Consider the following 15,357-nt stretch of genomic DNA (forward strand, 5'->3'; position numbering starts at 1 on the left):
GCTCAGCCATGAGAAGTTTTTAAAGGAAAAGGTAAGTAATCTCAGTTAATCATTGAGATAGGAGGTCAGAGTCATTGCCATCCCCCACTGCATGCAGGCTTGTCATGCAGGCTTGTTGATTTCTTGTGATCTTTCTTTCAATACCATCTTGTTCACACAGTTTGTTCACGAGATTACTGAAGGGGAAGCTAGGGTCATCTGTTAATTACTTATTCTTTATTTCTGCTTCTTTAATTTATGGAAACAACCACCAGATTAGGCAAGGTATTATGTGATCAAAAGATTTGAAAGTGTGCTAGGGCCAGAGATGAGTAAAGCGTGGGGGAAACTGGTTTAAGGTTAGTGACAAGACAAAAGGGGCCTCCTGCAGAGAGCTCTTTCCTGCAAAGAGCTTTTTCCTGCCAAAAGCTGCTTATAAATCCCCACTTGTCAGAACATCATTCCATTTTTATTGGATTATGGTCGAAGGTCTGTCTTCTGTAACTTCATGCTGACATAGGGCACCATATTCTTAGAGTGGGAGATGTTGACATGGGTCTGTAGCATCCCTTCGCTGAAAATTGTAGTTGCCCATTTACATATACGGGCAGAACAAGCTACAATTATTTTGATGCCCACAAAGATATAGATTATTATGAACAACAGTGTTAATCCCATTCTCTTAAGGCCAAGTTCTTGAAACTGTGCTAGCCATAGATCTAGTACTTTTTATAAACAAGAGGCAGGGGATATGGAGGGGCCTTTGTCCATGGCAGGGGGATGGGGGTGGGTGCAGGGTTCTGTTCATTTCCACCAGCGCATGCTGTGCACCGGCAGAAGCTAGGTTTGAGGCAACTAGGTTGCACCTAAGGGTCTGGACAAGCAGACAGTTAAGGGCCATGGCCTTGCTGGCTCCAAAAGAAGCACAGAGAACTAGACACAGGAAGGGAGAATGCATGTGTCAATGGAGACAGAGATTGTAGTTATGCAGCTGTAAGCCAAGGAACACCAAGGATGGAGAGCCACCACCAGAAGCTGAGAGAAAGGCATGGAAGAGATTCTCCCCTAGAGCCTTCAGAGACTGCATGGCCCTGCTGACGTCTTGATTTCAGACTTTTAGCCACCAGAACTGGAAGAATAATTCCTAGTATTTTAAGCCACCCAGTTTGTGGTACTTTGTTACTGCAGCCCTGGGAAATGAATACACAGACCTTCAAAAGTGGCCCTGAGACAACTGACTTTTCCATTTGCAAAAAAAAATGAAAGTAGACCACTAATTTACACCATTAAAAAAAAATTCCAGATAGATTAAAAATATAAACATGAAAAGCAAAATTTCAGCCTTTTGGAAGAATATCTTTGTAATCTCAGTCTAGAAAAGAATTTCTTAAACAAAAAGCAAAAAGACCTACGAAAAGATTGATATATTTGCATCAAAACTTAAAACTTCTATAAAGTATAATTTAGCATAAATAAAATTAAAAGATAAGCCACAGTTTACGAGAAAGTATTTGTAACCTAATGTAGTCAACAAATAAATATACAAGTTATATAAACAAATCCTGGAAATGAAAGAACAGGTGATCCAATTAAATACATATATATCTCCAAGCTCATGGTATTGTTGCCTGTATTTCAATTATCTGAATGCCGTAGCAAATGTTATTTTTCCATCTCTAAAATATAGAGACTCTTTTGAAAAACATAATTACAATACCGGAGAAACTAATAATCCCTGAATATCATGAAATATCTGCGGTCGTAGATACCACAGTCAACAGATGTCACAGCCAATGATGGATACATAAACCTACACATGTGATAAAATTGCCCAGAACTAAACACACATACTCATAAGTGAGTAGAAATAAAATTGAGAAACTCTGAACTAATTGGTGGATTATATCAATAATATCATTATCCTGGCTGATATTTGTACTATATTTTTACAAGATATTACCACTGGGGGAAACTGGGTACAGGGTACATGGGGTCTCTCTGTATTACTTCTTACAACTGCATCTTACAATCTACAATTATCTCAATAAAAATTTCAATTAAAACAAAAAATACATAGGTATTAAGTATGGGACAACTTATACATTTCATATTCATATTAAAATTATGAAATAAAAACTTTTAGTTATTAAGCAAATATATATATACTTCCTACTATAATGTTGCATTCCAGTAAGCAAACCTATCATGTAAAGTTTCTCTATATAGCATACTTATACATATTCTGCAAAAGAAAAGGACTCCTTTTTAAACTTTTCTTTGACACTGTAACATCTTCAAGATATTAATAAAGTTATCAAATATTAATTATTTGCTACTCAATGAAATGTCACTTCTAGGCAAAAGATTTCTCATATATATTGGGTCCCCCACCTCAGCCCCAGGTTGCTTCTGCTATGCAGTGAGTCCAAAAGGAGGGTGAAGGCTTCAGGATGTTGACAGGGGTTTCTTCTTAGTGCTGTTTCTCTGCTGTTTAGTGAAGTCGAGATGCTGGTGGAAGGTTCCATTACACCTGTAGTGTTTCTCCCTAGTGTGTTCTCTGATAGAAGGTTCTCCCACATTGGTTACATTCATAGGGTTTCTCCCCTGTGTGGGTGCTCTGATGTACTGTGAGGGATGACTTATGGCAGAAAGTTTTCCCACACTCATTACATTTATAAGGTGTCTCTCCTGTGTGTTTTCTGATGCTCCCTCAGTTTCGACTTCACAGAAAAGGATTTTCCACATTTGTGACATCCATAGGGTTTCTCTCCTGTGTGACTCCTCTGATGATTAATGAAGTTTGGCTTCTGGGAGAAAGTTTTCCCACATTCCTTACATTCATAGGGTTTCTCCCCGGTATGTATTCTCTTATGTACTGTGACAGCTGACAAATCACTGAAGGTTTTCTGACATTCATTACACTCATAGGGTTTCTCCCCTGTATGTGTTCACTGATGTACATGGAGATTTGACTTCTCACAGAAATTTTTTCCACATTCATTACATTCATAGGGTTTCTCCCCTGTGTGTGTTCTCTGATGTACTGTGAGGCCTGACCTATACCCAAAGGTTTTCCCACATTTGGTGCATTCATAGGGTTTCTCCCCTCTGTGTATCCTCTGATGTAGGATGAGAGATGATTTATGGCTGAAGGTTTTCCCACATTCACTACACTCATAGAGTTTTTCTCTTATATCTGTTTTCTGATATGTAGGAAGCTTTGGCTTCTTGCAAAATGCAGTAGCACACTGATTAATTTTATAGACTTTTTTCCCTATATGTGTTTCTTGATGCTGAATGAAATTTGGCTTCTTGCAGAATACTTCCCAATCTTCATAACAGTTAAAGGTTTTCTCTCCTTTATAAATTCACTGAAGGAGTGACTTCTTGCTGAAATGATTCTCACTTTCAACACACTCATATTATCTCTTCCCCATGATAACTCCATGTTGCTTATTTAAAATTGACTTCTCATGAAGAGACCACCTCCCACAGTCATTCAATTCATAGTGATTCTCCCTTGTATGAGTTCCCTGATGAACACTGAATGTTGGTCTATCAGAAAAGGCTTTGACATGTTCATTACATCCATAGGGCTTCTCCCATGAGCTTTCTCTCTTATAGGTAATGAAAGTTTCCCTCTCATTGAAGGTTTTCCCACATTCAGTATATTCAAAAGGAATCTTCAGAGTTTGAGTATCCTGATGCTGAAATAAGTCCTCATTTTGACTGATGGCTTTTCCAGTTCTATCATATTCTAAAGATTTCTCTCTAGAATGAGAATTCTTGTGCTTTGTACAGAGGAGTAATTTCCCATGTGTATTAAACTCATCAAGCTGCCTTACAAAGGAGTGTCTATTACTAATGATTAATTCTGAAAGAGAATCCAAATTCATTCCATATGAGTCATATTTATCCTGGTAAATATGGATAAAATGGATAAATGGATAAAATCTGGATAAAATGAAGTTTGTATCCAGAGAAAATGTTTTTCCTAATACACTATTTCTCTCTTTAGTCGGTGTTTTGCTGTTGACAAAACCAACTTTCCACCAATGCTGGTTTTCCTTTTCCTGGCTCTTCTCCATCAGGTCAACTATGCAGAAGTCTGGGTGGCTCTGACTTTGGGACTCTTCCTCTAACATCCATGGCTCTTCTCCTTGCTGTAATTTGAAAATCGCCTCTGGTTTGATAACACAGTACCCCACTGAGATGAGGTGGCTATAGTTCTCCAGCATCACGTCCCTGTACAGGGTCCTCTGAGCAGGGTCTAGGTGCTGCCACTCCTCCTGAGTGAAGCCCATGCTCACATCCTCAAATGACACTGGCCCCTGAGATCTGTTCATTTTCTGTGGATCGAGGAAACATGTAGAGAACTACAAAGTTTGGGCTCTCCTGAAACTTGGCTCAAACCTCAGGTTCTCACAGTCTGACGGGTGGCTTGTGGAGCACAAGGATCACATAGTGCAATCAGCTATGCACATCTAGGGTCTGCTCTTTCTTGGCCTCGATCCTCCTCTGTTCTGTAGCCCTGGCGGGAGGCCTCCACTCACATGAGCCATCTTCCTGGTGGGATTCCTCTTTATCTCACAAGATCGGCTTTGTTCCTAGGAACCAGGACCTGAACTTCACAGTGATGTCCTTTGGCTCAGTGCAGGGACGGGCACAATGCCAGATTTAGGCACAACTGTTTTTTAGGGAGGAAGCAGATGTGATGTGTCTCCTAGCGCCGCCTCCCGCCGGCTCTGTGGTCTCGAGGCACTCGCTAGCCACTCTGATCACTTTCCGGACCTGATACAGTGGGGGAGCGAGGACTCCCTGCCGTCCTCACAGAGTGTGCCACGGCCTCAGGGCAGTGGCCGCCAACACTACAGCGGCCTCTCTGGGGACTCGCAGACGCCGTAAGCGCACAAGGACCAGACTCGAACAAGCCATGGCAGCAGCTGCTGCTGGCCGGGATAGGGGCCTGAACCCCGCCCTCCCTCCAGCTCGGCCGCCCTTCACACCGGCCAAGCCCCAACCCACTCCTGTGCCCGCCGCAACCCCTATATATTTTAAAAGTGATGCCTCAAACAAAACTCAAGACACCTTCGTGTAAAGGGATAAGCAAAAAGTACTATATAAAACCTATCCAAAAAACATAATACAGGACAAATGACTAAGGAAATAAGCACTTTTATGGATAAATCCATGACATAATGAAAAAAAGTTCTCTGTCCAAAAGTACTCTGACCTTTTGATTATTCTAAGGCACTGGCAAAAGTTTGTCCAGACACGCTTTTGGCTTTCTCTTCAGAGAACACTTTCCTTAGGGTGAATATCCTCATGTTAGCATCTTTTTCAGCCTGCAACAGACTGAGAATGTCTCAAATCATGAAGTCCTGGTGTCTTTTTGATTAACAGTTCTTCCTCGATATAACTCATTCCTCTTGCATTTTTTTATAAGCAATAAGAAGAAACTAGGCCACACTTTCAACCCTCTGTGTGGAAATCACAGGCTAAATATCCAACTTCATCATTTACAAGCTCTGCTTTTCACATAACTGCAGGACACAATTCAGCTAAGTTTCTACCATTTTCTTCCAATTTCCAATAACATGCTCATTTCATTTTCATCTGAATCCCCACTGGCAGAGCCTTTCATGTCATATTTCTACAAAGTCTGTTCATGAGGACTTAGGTTTTCTCTAAAACAATAAATGTTTTCTCTACCATGCTCTTCACTTCTTTCTGAGCCCTCAGTAACAGTTAACATCCATATTTCTACTAGCAGTCTCTTTAAGGCTATCTGGGCTTGTTCTATCGGGCTCCTCAAAATTCTTTCCTCCTCTGCTCACTGGCTAATTCCAAAGGCACCTTCACATTTTAAGGTTTCACATTCCAGATACCAAAATAGCAAATTTCTATTGCTGCTATAAAAAATTTCCACAAATTTAGTAACTTAAAATAATACATATGTATTACCTTACAATTTGGGAGGGGTCAAAAGTCTGAAGTGTGTTTCAATGAGCTAAAACCAAGGTGTCAGCAGAGCTGCATTCCTTGTAGAGGTTCTAGGGGAGAATCCATTTCCTTGCTTTCTCCAGCTTCTAGAGGCCATCAACCTTCCTTGGCTTGTAGCCCCCTTCCATCCTCAAAGCCAATTGTCAGTTAATTCTTTCTCATACTGCATCACACTGACATTTTTAAGAATCCTGCTGATTATACTGGGACCACCCAGATAATCCATGATAAAGCCCTTATTTTAAAGTGAGATGCCTAGAATCCTTAATTCCGTCTACAATCTTAATTGCCCCTCATCATGCAACAAAACAAACTAACAGGTTCTAAGGATTAGGCAGTGGACCTCTTTGGACGTGGAAGTGCCAGTATTCTGCCTACCAAAGACAGGATGTAAGAATTTTTAAAATTCAGGGCAATTTTGTTTTTGGAAAAAAACAGTAAAGTGAAGATACACACACAAACACAATCAAAAATGAAGAATGGACAAATCTCTGGATGTGGTACCAATTTTAAATGTACAAAAGGCTATTTTTTTTAAGCCTACAAGATTCAAATGAACATTACAACCAGCCTTCTGAAACCAGATCATTCTCCTCTAATGCAAAGTTCAAGAAAAACCAAAGAGAGGAACAGGTTTTCAACTCATTTTATGACACTATTAAACTGTTAATACTATTATCTGACAAGAACATTATGAGAAAGGACCACAGCAGACAAATTTCAAATAATATATTAATTTAAATTTTAAGTAAATTGTAATTAAATTTAAATAAATTGCAGACAAAATTTGAGGCCATCAATGCATAACAAACAATAATAACAATCACAACCAATTTGAGCTTTTTCCCTGGAAGTCAAGTAATTTTCAAGGAGTCCAAGGATGGTTTTACACTGAGAACTATCAGTATAATCTGCTACATTAACAAATTAAAGGAAGAACAACATATCGTCATCTCAACAGAAGCAGAAAATGTAATGCAGAGAGTAAATTGAATTTTCTTAATTACTATTCTTTTTTTTTTTTTTTTTTTTTGCGGTATGAGGGCCTCTCACTATTGTGGTCTCTCCCGTTGCAGAGCACAGGTTCCGGACGCGCAGGCTCAGCGGCCATGGATCACGGGCCCAGCCACTTCGCGGCATGTGGGATCTTCCCAGACCAGGGCACGAACCCGTGTCCCCTGCATCAGCAGGCGGACTCTCAACCACTGCGCCACCAGGGAAACCCTCTTAACTACTATTATTAACCAATAAAAGTTATCTTCCAAAACTTACAGTAAATTTCATACTCAAATGTAAAATATTAGAAACTTTCAAGTCCAGTTAAAAACCATGAATGCAAGATCTTACTACTTCTATTCAGCAATGTACAGAAAATTTTAGCCAGAAAAACAAAACAAGAAAAAGAGTAAAATACATAAAGATTTTTGAAGTATGGCAAACATTGTTGGTTGCTGACCCAATAGCTCTTCCTCTGCCTTCTATGCTGCTAGAGTTTGCTTCCCTCTAGAGAGGCAATAAGCACCATACATGTATTTTTCCAGCATCTCTTGAGGTTAGAGAACATTTGCTGAGAGATTCCCTGGAAGGATCACTGCCTTCATTTCTGTCCTTTCAATTACTATTCAAACAACATTTCTTAGGCTTCATGTTCTTCCAACTTTCTGGAGCAATTAGCATTGTTAAACACTCTTTTGGCCACTATGATATTGATCTAACTTATTATGCATCTCTTACCTCATTACCACTCTCCCCATTCTGGCTCATTTTTTCCCTCTCTCTATCATAAAAAGAGTTTTCCAAAAGGTTCCCAAATCCAACCTTTGGATGTCTTTCCTTCACCAGTGTCTCAGCTGTATGCACCAGAACCCTTATCCCCTATCACCTTTGTTGACATAACTTTCACATTTGTATCTCCTGCTCTAACCTCACTACGAATGACATACTTGCGTACTTGCCTTTCCATATCATAAGTGTTCTGCTGGTAACCTAGATTCAGCCAAGTTCATAATCTTACATTGAAGATCTGCTTCCTGACATTGTTTTTCTATGAATAAGTTACTGTAATTCTTTGCTTTGTATAAATAGTCATTACTACTATACCATAATTTTTATAGCTACACAAGCTCAAATCCTAGCTTTGTCCTAATATTCTCTTCCCTACATTCCACTGCCAAACTGATCACCAAGTCTTAATGCAACCATGAGATGGTTCTACCAAGGCAAAATGGTGTCTTCCTGTTTAAATTTCCATGGACATTTCATAATTTAAACCTTCAATATTACTTACTGGGGTAGCTAGTGTCCAAAGATGGTCCCAAATGAACCACATCATCTGATATTCCTTACTATATAGTCCCCTCCCACACTGAAACTAAGCTCGCTGGCTTTGGGACACATTAACCAACAGAATATGGCAGGGGTGCCAATTCCAGGACTAGTTTTTAAGAGGGCAGGCAGATTTCACTTCCTTTCTCTTGGAATTCTCACTTTTGGGAACACTGAATCACCATGTAATAAGTCCTGCTTTCCTGAAGGCCAATCCACACCTGAAGAAACCATGGGGAGAGGCCACATGAAGAGGGAGAGAGTACTAGCTATGGCAGCGTTCTTGTCAAGATTATATATGACTTCAGCCCCAACCGACTTCTGACTTCCATCATATGACACAGCAGAAAATCCACCCAGTCAAGCCAGAGAATCATGAGGCGAAAATAAGTGGGGTTGCTCTCTTAAGCTATTAGGGGTAGCTTATTTCACAGTAGTAGATAATCCAAACACCAACCTAAATCTGTGTGAAAATAACATTAGTATACCTCAATGGTGTAAAGAACTGAAGCTGAGATTTGACCAGGGTGAGACTCAGCTTACTTATAACTGATTTACAACATTTATTCTCTAAACATGCTATACTCTCCTATCTCTAAGTCTATGATCATGTGAGCCTCTGAGAGGAAGGTGTCCAAGCATGGACAGCCCTGTATGCCTATTAAAAACTTACCAATCCTTCAAGATCAGGTTTTGTGATTCTCTTTTCTATGAGCTCCCCTAAAGTTTTCAAAGGAATGTGGCTTTGTCCATCTCTTTTGAATCACCAAATTACTTTGCCTCTCATTTATGTGGTTTATTTAATTTTCTTTTGTCTTTTGCTTTTTGAGAATAGGTCTTTCTTGTCTACTGAATTAAAATGTACTTCTTCATCTGTGCCTCTCAACAATGCATTATAGAAATAATAGAATATTTGTTGAATGAGAGTTATAAATCCTCAATGTGCAGCTAATTTTTCAGGGCAAAATATGCTGTGGAACTAGCAAAGACAAAGTAATTGGGAAAGAGTTCTGTCTGGACAATGCTAAGATCGGGGTGACTGAAACGCAGGGAGTGTCAGATAAATTTTCAAGACTATTTTTGACATCATATTTTAAAAATTAGCCAATCATATTTAACAAATTTCCCTGGAAATACTTCTCTAATATTATTTTCCATCACCCTACTAAACCATCATAATACTCTGATTCCTAATATTCTAACATTTTGGTGTCCTTGCTCTCCAAACCCAGATAAGGCATGACAATCCTTTGTCTTTCTACCAGTCTCAATTTGTGTTTCAGAGAATACAGCTACAAAGCAAAGAATAAGGTATTTAATTTTTCTGTGTTTATTAATCATAAATATTAAAAACTAGAGTAAAAAATAGCATAAAAACTCATGCTTAATTACAAATAGGAATAGATGCTCATTTCTTAACACACAGGGAAAACAAAAAACCCAAAGATTTGAAGTACAGTATGAAATGCACCAAAAAGAATACCAGGGTAAAATAGTCTCAAATTTAAAATAGTAGCTGACAATAATTATTAGTGAGGGAAACTGCATTAGCATCTATAACACAGCTGTTGACACCTCACAACACATAACAAGCTGTGTTGTTGCATAGCAGTCAGAATGAGTGGGAGCTTAATAAGTGCTATCCTTGGCAATAAATTAACATCATACTTTGAATATGCACAAAAATTGACCAACCCAAGCAAAAATATTTCTGCTTTCCTCCATGGAATTTTCCCTGGCAGTAAAATAAATGAAATCATCATTTAACTCTTCTCACCTGGCACCAGGGGTCAGCTCTAGGTAAAATGCTGCTATAAGAAAGCCTCTGGCTTGTTGCTACTTAGAGCAACATTGGCATCACCCCTGAGCTTGTTAGAAATGCAGAATCTCAGGGCTACCCAGAACTCCTGAGTCTAAACCTGCAGTTGAACAAGGTCCCCCAGGAAATTGGCTTGCACATTAAAGTTTGAAAAGCCCTTCTCCAGTTCATCTCACTTCTTGGTTTTCTCCTTTGATCCACTTCCCTACAGGGCATTCTTCCCTGGATAAATCATTCTTTGTACCAGGCAAGTAGGCAAGTAGCTATTTTACAGGCAGAACAATATGTTCATAACCTGCCCTTGCTGTTACTTTCTTCTTCTAACATTGTACCCGTCAATGCCTCCTCTGAGTCATCAAGCGGGCTGGCCTGATTCAGGGCAAACCAAAAGATTTTCATCTCTCTGTGATGTTTCATCCCCTTTTCACTAGAGCACAGAGAAAAGAGAGGCAATGTTGGCTGCTCTTACTCTTCCTTGCCAACTTCCCTCTTCCCTGCTGCCTTCAGAGACAGGGGCAATTAACACCCAGGGTGAGTTCAAAGAAAGCCCACTAGTATTTTCATCCATTTGCAAAATTATCACAGAACCTTCCCACTTTTAACCAAGACATGGTAGTAGCTTTAAGCAAGCACTCTTCTATCCAGAGGTCTGAACTATTACAGATGTAGAAACTGTTGAATTTCTAGAGCAAAAGACAGTCTAATACCTATGTAAGCAGAACACATATCACAAATTGCGCTTGACAACTTCAAGTTCATGTAAAATAAGACAGAGCTTAACTAGCATTTATTTTAATACCGCTATAAGACTTTTTTTTTCCTAAAAAGAAAATTAATATGCTTCTGATACGGAAGAGTGAGCTTTTAAGAAACCAGTCCTCTCACAAAGAACAGTCATCATCCCTGGGCAAAATGCAAAAAAAAAAAAAAACCAAACAACAACCCCCCCCAAAAAAAAAACCTAATGGAAAGATCTAGAGGGATCTGGAGACTAATAAGCAGGCATGTCTGGTTAGGAGAGTTGAAATTTGGAGCAACTGAATAGAGTTCCTTGTTTTGTTGCAGCTTTACCCTGAGGTCAGCCACAGTTGAAGTGATGGTTAAAATTATGATTAAAAAAACTAATCATCTTTTAACCCAGAGGAATCAGAGAAAGGAGGCTGAGAGTAACCACAACTACTAGAGAGTGATAAAGGAACCCCAGAGTGGAGAGAGGCAGAGAAGGAAATCACTGGCTGACCCTGAATCAGGCTTGCACAGGGATGACTAAAAGCAACGAAGACCTGAGGCTTAAATAACTGAACTCAGAGCTGAACCACTGCCCACCACAGGTAGTGATGGTCAGCAATTTTCATCTATCTGAATTAACTGTCTGAACGAAACAAAACTATCGACATTTGTTGAAGCAATATAACAATCCAAATAATCCACAACACAACATTTATAATATCCAGTATATAACCCCCAAATTAGCTGACACACCAAGAGCCAGGAAAATGTAACTTGTTCTCAAAGGAAAAGACAATTGATAAATGCTAATGTTACGGAACCAGGTTTGCTTTGCCTGATGCACAGCAAGCCAAACACTGAGGCGCCAAGGTTTGCAGCAAAGGAAGGGTTTATTCACAAGGCAGCCAAGAGAGGAGACAGAAGAGCAAGTCTCAGATCCACCTCCCCAAAGACAAAGGGCTTGGGGTATTTATGGGGTAAAGAATAAAAAAGTACAGCAATCTGAGGCCTGAGGAACGGTGATTACAAAAAGGTGCAGTAATTGTTCTGCACGAGTGTAGCTAAGCTACAGACCTCTGTAGGTTCAAAAAATAGAAGCACTTAGCATGATATGAGGGTGGACTTTTGGCCTTCTGATGTCAAAAAGTCACCAAGCAGACACTCACACATGCCCAGCTGGAAAGTCAGTGGTCCTATCCAGTCTTAACTGGCTCAGTTTGAACTAGACACAGCTGACTCCAAGTTCCTATAAAACAATTCAGGCAAACATCTTATTGTTTAGGCTACATGCCACTTGGAGGACATGCAGGTCTTTTGTAGAGGACCTTGATTAGTTAAGGCAGGTGAAATGGATTTGACTAATAATTACCTACAGTTCACTAACCCTGAGATGACCCAGATGCTGGACCCATTAGACAAGGATTTTAGAGTCACTATTTTAACTATGATCAGTGAGGTTAAAAAAAAAAAAAAAACACTTCTGTTGAATGGAAAAATAGAAACAGCACATAAGTAGGAAAAATGAAAAAAAAAAAGAACCAAAGGGAAACTTTAAAAGTATAAAATCTCAAATTAAAAATTCACTGCAGAATATAATAGCAGAATACAAGATGACGAAGGAAGAGGTGACGATCTTAAAAACAGATCGATAGAAAATATTACATTTGGAGAAGAGAGAGAAAAAGACTGGAAAAAAAGTAAAAAGAGCCTCAGAGATCTATGGGACACTTGCCAAAGGTCTTATATACAGCTGTTTATCCCAGAAGAGCAAATGGGGCAGAAGAAGTATTTGGACACATAATGACAGAAAACTTCCCGATCTGGTGAAAGATACACATTTATAGATTCAAAAAACTTAGCAAACTTCAAATTGACTTAATTCCAAGAACACATACCTGGACATATCAAGTCAAATAAAGGAATGCTAAGAGAATCTGTCCTGACAAGACAATGCTGAAAAAAAAAAAAGTTTTTCAGACTGAAGAGAAATTATATCAGAGGGAAATTCAGATCTTCAGGAATGAATAAAAAGCATCCAAAATGGCAATCAATGTTTAAACAAATGATTACAAAAGCATGGGTAATTATAAAAGGCTTTTTCTCTCACAATTTATTTAAAATATATATGACTTTAGAAAAAACTGAGGAGTTAATAATGTATTCAAAGAGCTAGAACTAAGCAGTCAATAAAAAATTAGAATTCTATAAAATATTCATAGTAATGTAGGAAATGAAAACAAAGGATGAGAAAATATAGATAACAAATTGAAAATAAATGTTAGTAGACTAAAATTTGCAATTAAAAGGAAGAGATTATCAGATTAGATATAAAAGCAAGATCTAACTGTATGCAAAGAAAATGTTTAGGTAAACACACAGAAAAAAATATATTATGCAAACAGGAAGTATAAAACGCTGACCTGTATTTAATGCTTTTACATAAATAAACTTTAAGGCAAACAGTATGATCAGAGATAAAGAGGTACATTGCATGACTATAAAATAAATGTATATATGCCTAAAAATCCTCAAAATATGTGAAACAGCAGTTCTGAGAGTACATAGCAGTGGTTCTCAGCAGAGGATTTTGACTATTTGTGGGGATATCGTTATGACAATAATGATTACAAGGTGCTATTAGCATTTAGTGGCCAGAGGCTCAAGATGTTGGACATTCTGCAGGTCATGGGATGCTTCACACATGAAGAAAAGTTTCTTATCCAACATGGCTTCCCAATTTCTTACCAGACATGTGGTAAAAACATTTTTTGAAGTTATCTAAGCCCAGAACTTAACCAATAAGCACAAAGAATTTTCATACAGTTTTAATTTACCTTGAATTCTCCAACAATGCAACTCCCATGAAAGTCAAGGGATGACTATGCTTTCATTTGGTTTTTATTTTTATTTTCTGGAACTTACCGAGAGTTCTACGTGGTTTCATGAACAAACGTCATGAACAGCAATGTCTCTTACAGGATTTGAATCACCAACAAAACACATCTGCATTGGTTTGCATATGGAGCTGCCAGATTCATAATGGTTCTATTATAGGAGCTAGTGTCTATTTTAGCTGTCTTGACATATAATCATGCCCAAATATTAACACATAGAAGTAAATATCATTTTATTACAAACTACTTGCATTTCTTCATATATTATATGTAGAGAATTGTGTTAGATTTTTCAGATTACGAGTATAGATGAATTTCACTTCAGGACAGTGAAAGCAGCATGACTAATTAGGTTGTTGGATCTGACAGAGTAGATATCCACTGATCTAAAGGGAAGGCAAGTGCACAAATGATTATTAAAATATGAAACTCTTTTAAAATGAAGGAATGTACAGAGCAAAGAAGTTGTATTAGTTTCCTAGTGCTACTGTAAAAAAACTACCATAAACTTAGTGGCTTAACGTATGAGAAATTGATTCCCTTGTAGTTCTGGAGACCATAAGTTTGAAATGCGTTTCACTGGCCTAAAATCAAAGTGTTGGCAAGGCTGCACTACCTCTAGAAGCTCTAGGGAATAATTCACCTCCTTGCTTTTTCCATCTTCTAGTGGCTGCCTGTATTCCTTGGCTTGCAACCCCTTCCTCCATCTTTAAGGCATGTCACTCCAATCTCTGTGTCTGCTGTCACTATGTAGCCTTCTCCCTCTGCCTCAAGGACACTTATGATTACATTCGGGGCCACTTGGATAATCCGGAATAACTTAATCACATCAGCAAAGTCACATCTGACATATAAAGTAAAATTCATAGATTCCAAGGATCAGGACCTGGATATCCTTGGAGGGCATTATTCAACCTCCCACAGAGGGAGGGGTATGTGAGAAGGCACACCCATGTCAACCTGGGTAGTTAAGGCCTCACAAAAGAGGAAGTGTTAGTACAAGGCCTGGACAGCATGTGGCTTGTTAAAAATTAATAATAACAAGAACAAAGTACAAGAGGGATTAGACGGGGTTTGGAATAGAAGGGTTTTTCCAGAGTGAAGAAAGCTAAGGGAAACGTAAAGGGGCGGGGCGGGGGGGGGCATGAGAAAGAACGTCATGTTTGAGGGAAGGGCAGTGAGCTCAGTATCAGTGCAGCTTAAGACAAAATGGACAGTGGAATGGCTCACATACAACTCTCTATGGGATACAAAACAAAATTTAGATTTTTTTTCTCCTGTAGACAATGGTGAGTTATTGAGGAATTCTAAGCAGGGCAATAATACAATCATATTAGAAAGAGCCCTTGGATGGAGGTCACTAGGCAGGGGGCAGCTAAGCATACAGGACAGGAGTATACTAGAGATAATGAGGACCTGAATAATATCCTCTAAGAATGTCTTTTTTCTATTTTCAAATAATCATCTTATTTACAACCCTGTGTCTTTTAATGACAGCCCATAAATTGTGGAGTTTTCTTTTTTTTTTAACTCATTATCTCAGAATTTTAATATGCTGTGGGTCATACCAGGTCACACCATCTTTGAAGACAGTCAAAGAGCAGTAAC

General features: G+C 38.7%; 1 protein-coding gene across 1 annotated transcript; it reads right to left on the minus strand.

The window, feature by feature from the left end:
• Positions 1-2,524: 2,524 nt before the first annotated feature.
• LOC113620176 (zinc finger protein 33B-like) lies at positions 2,525-4,325 on the minus strand. Its single transcript, XM_027105960.1, is given in 3 exon segments — positions 2,525-2,675; positions 2,677-3,310; positions 3,473-4,325. Coding segments are annotated over 3 exon segments (1,638 nt in total).
• Between the last annotated feature and the right edge of the window lie 11,032 nt (positions 4,326-15,357).

This window comes from Aethalodelphis obliquidens, unplaced genomic scaffold (assembly GCF_003676395.1).
Source record: "Aethalodelphis obliquidens isolate GAN/ISIS:26980383/991018 unplaced genomic scaffold, ASM367639v1 scaffold7, whole genome shotgun sequence".
Taxonomy (NCBI): domain Eukaryota; kingdom Metazoa; phylum Chordata; class Mammalia; order Artiodactyla; family Delphinidae; genus Aethalodelphis; species Aethalodelphis obliquidens.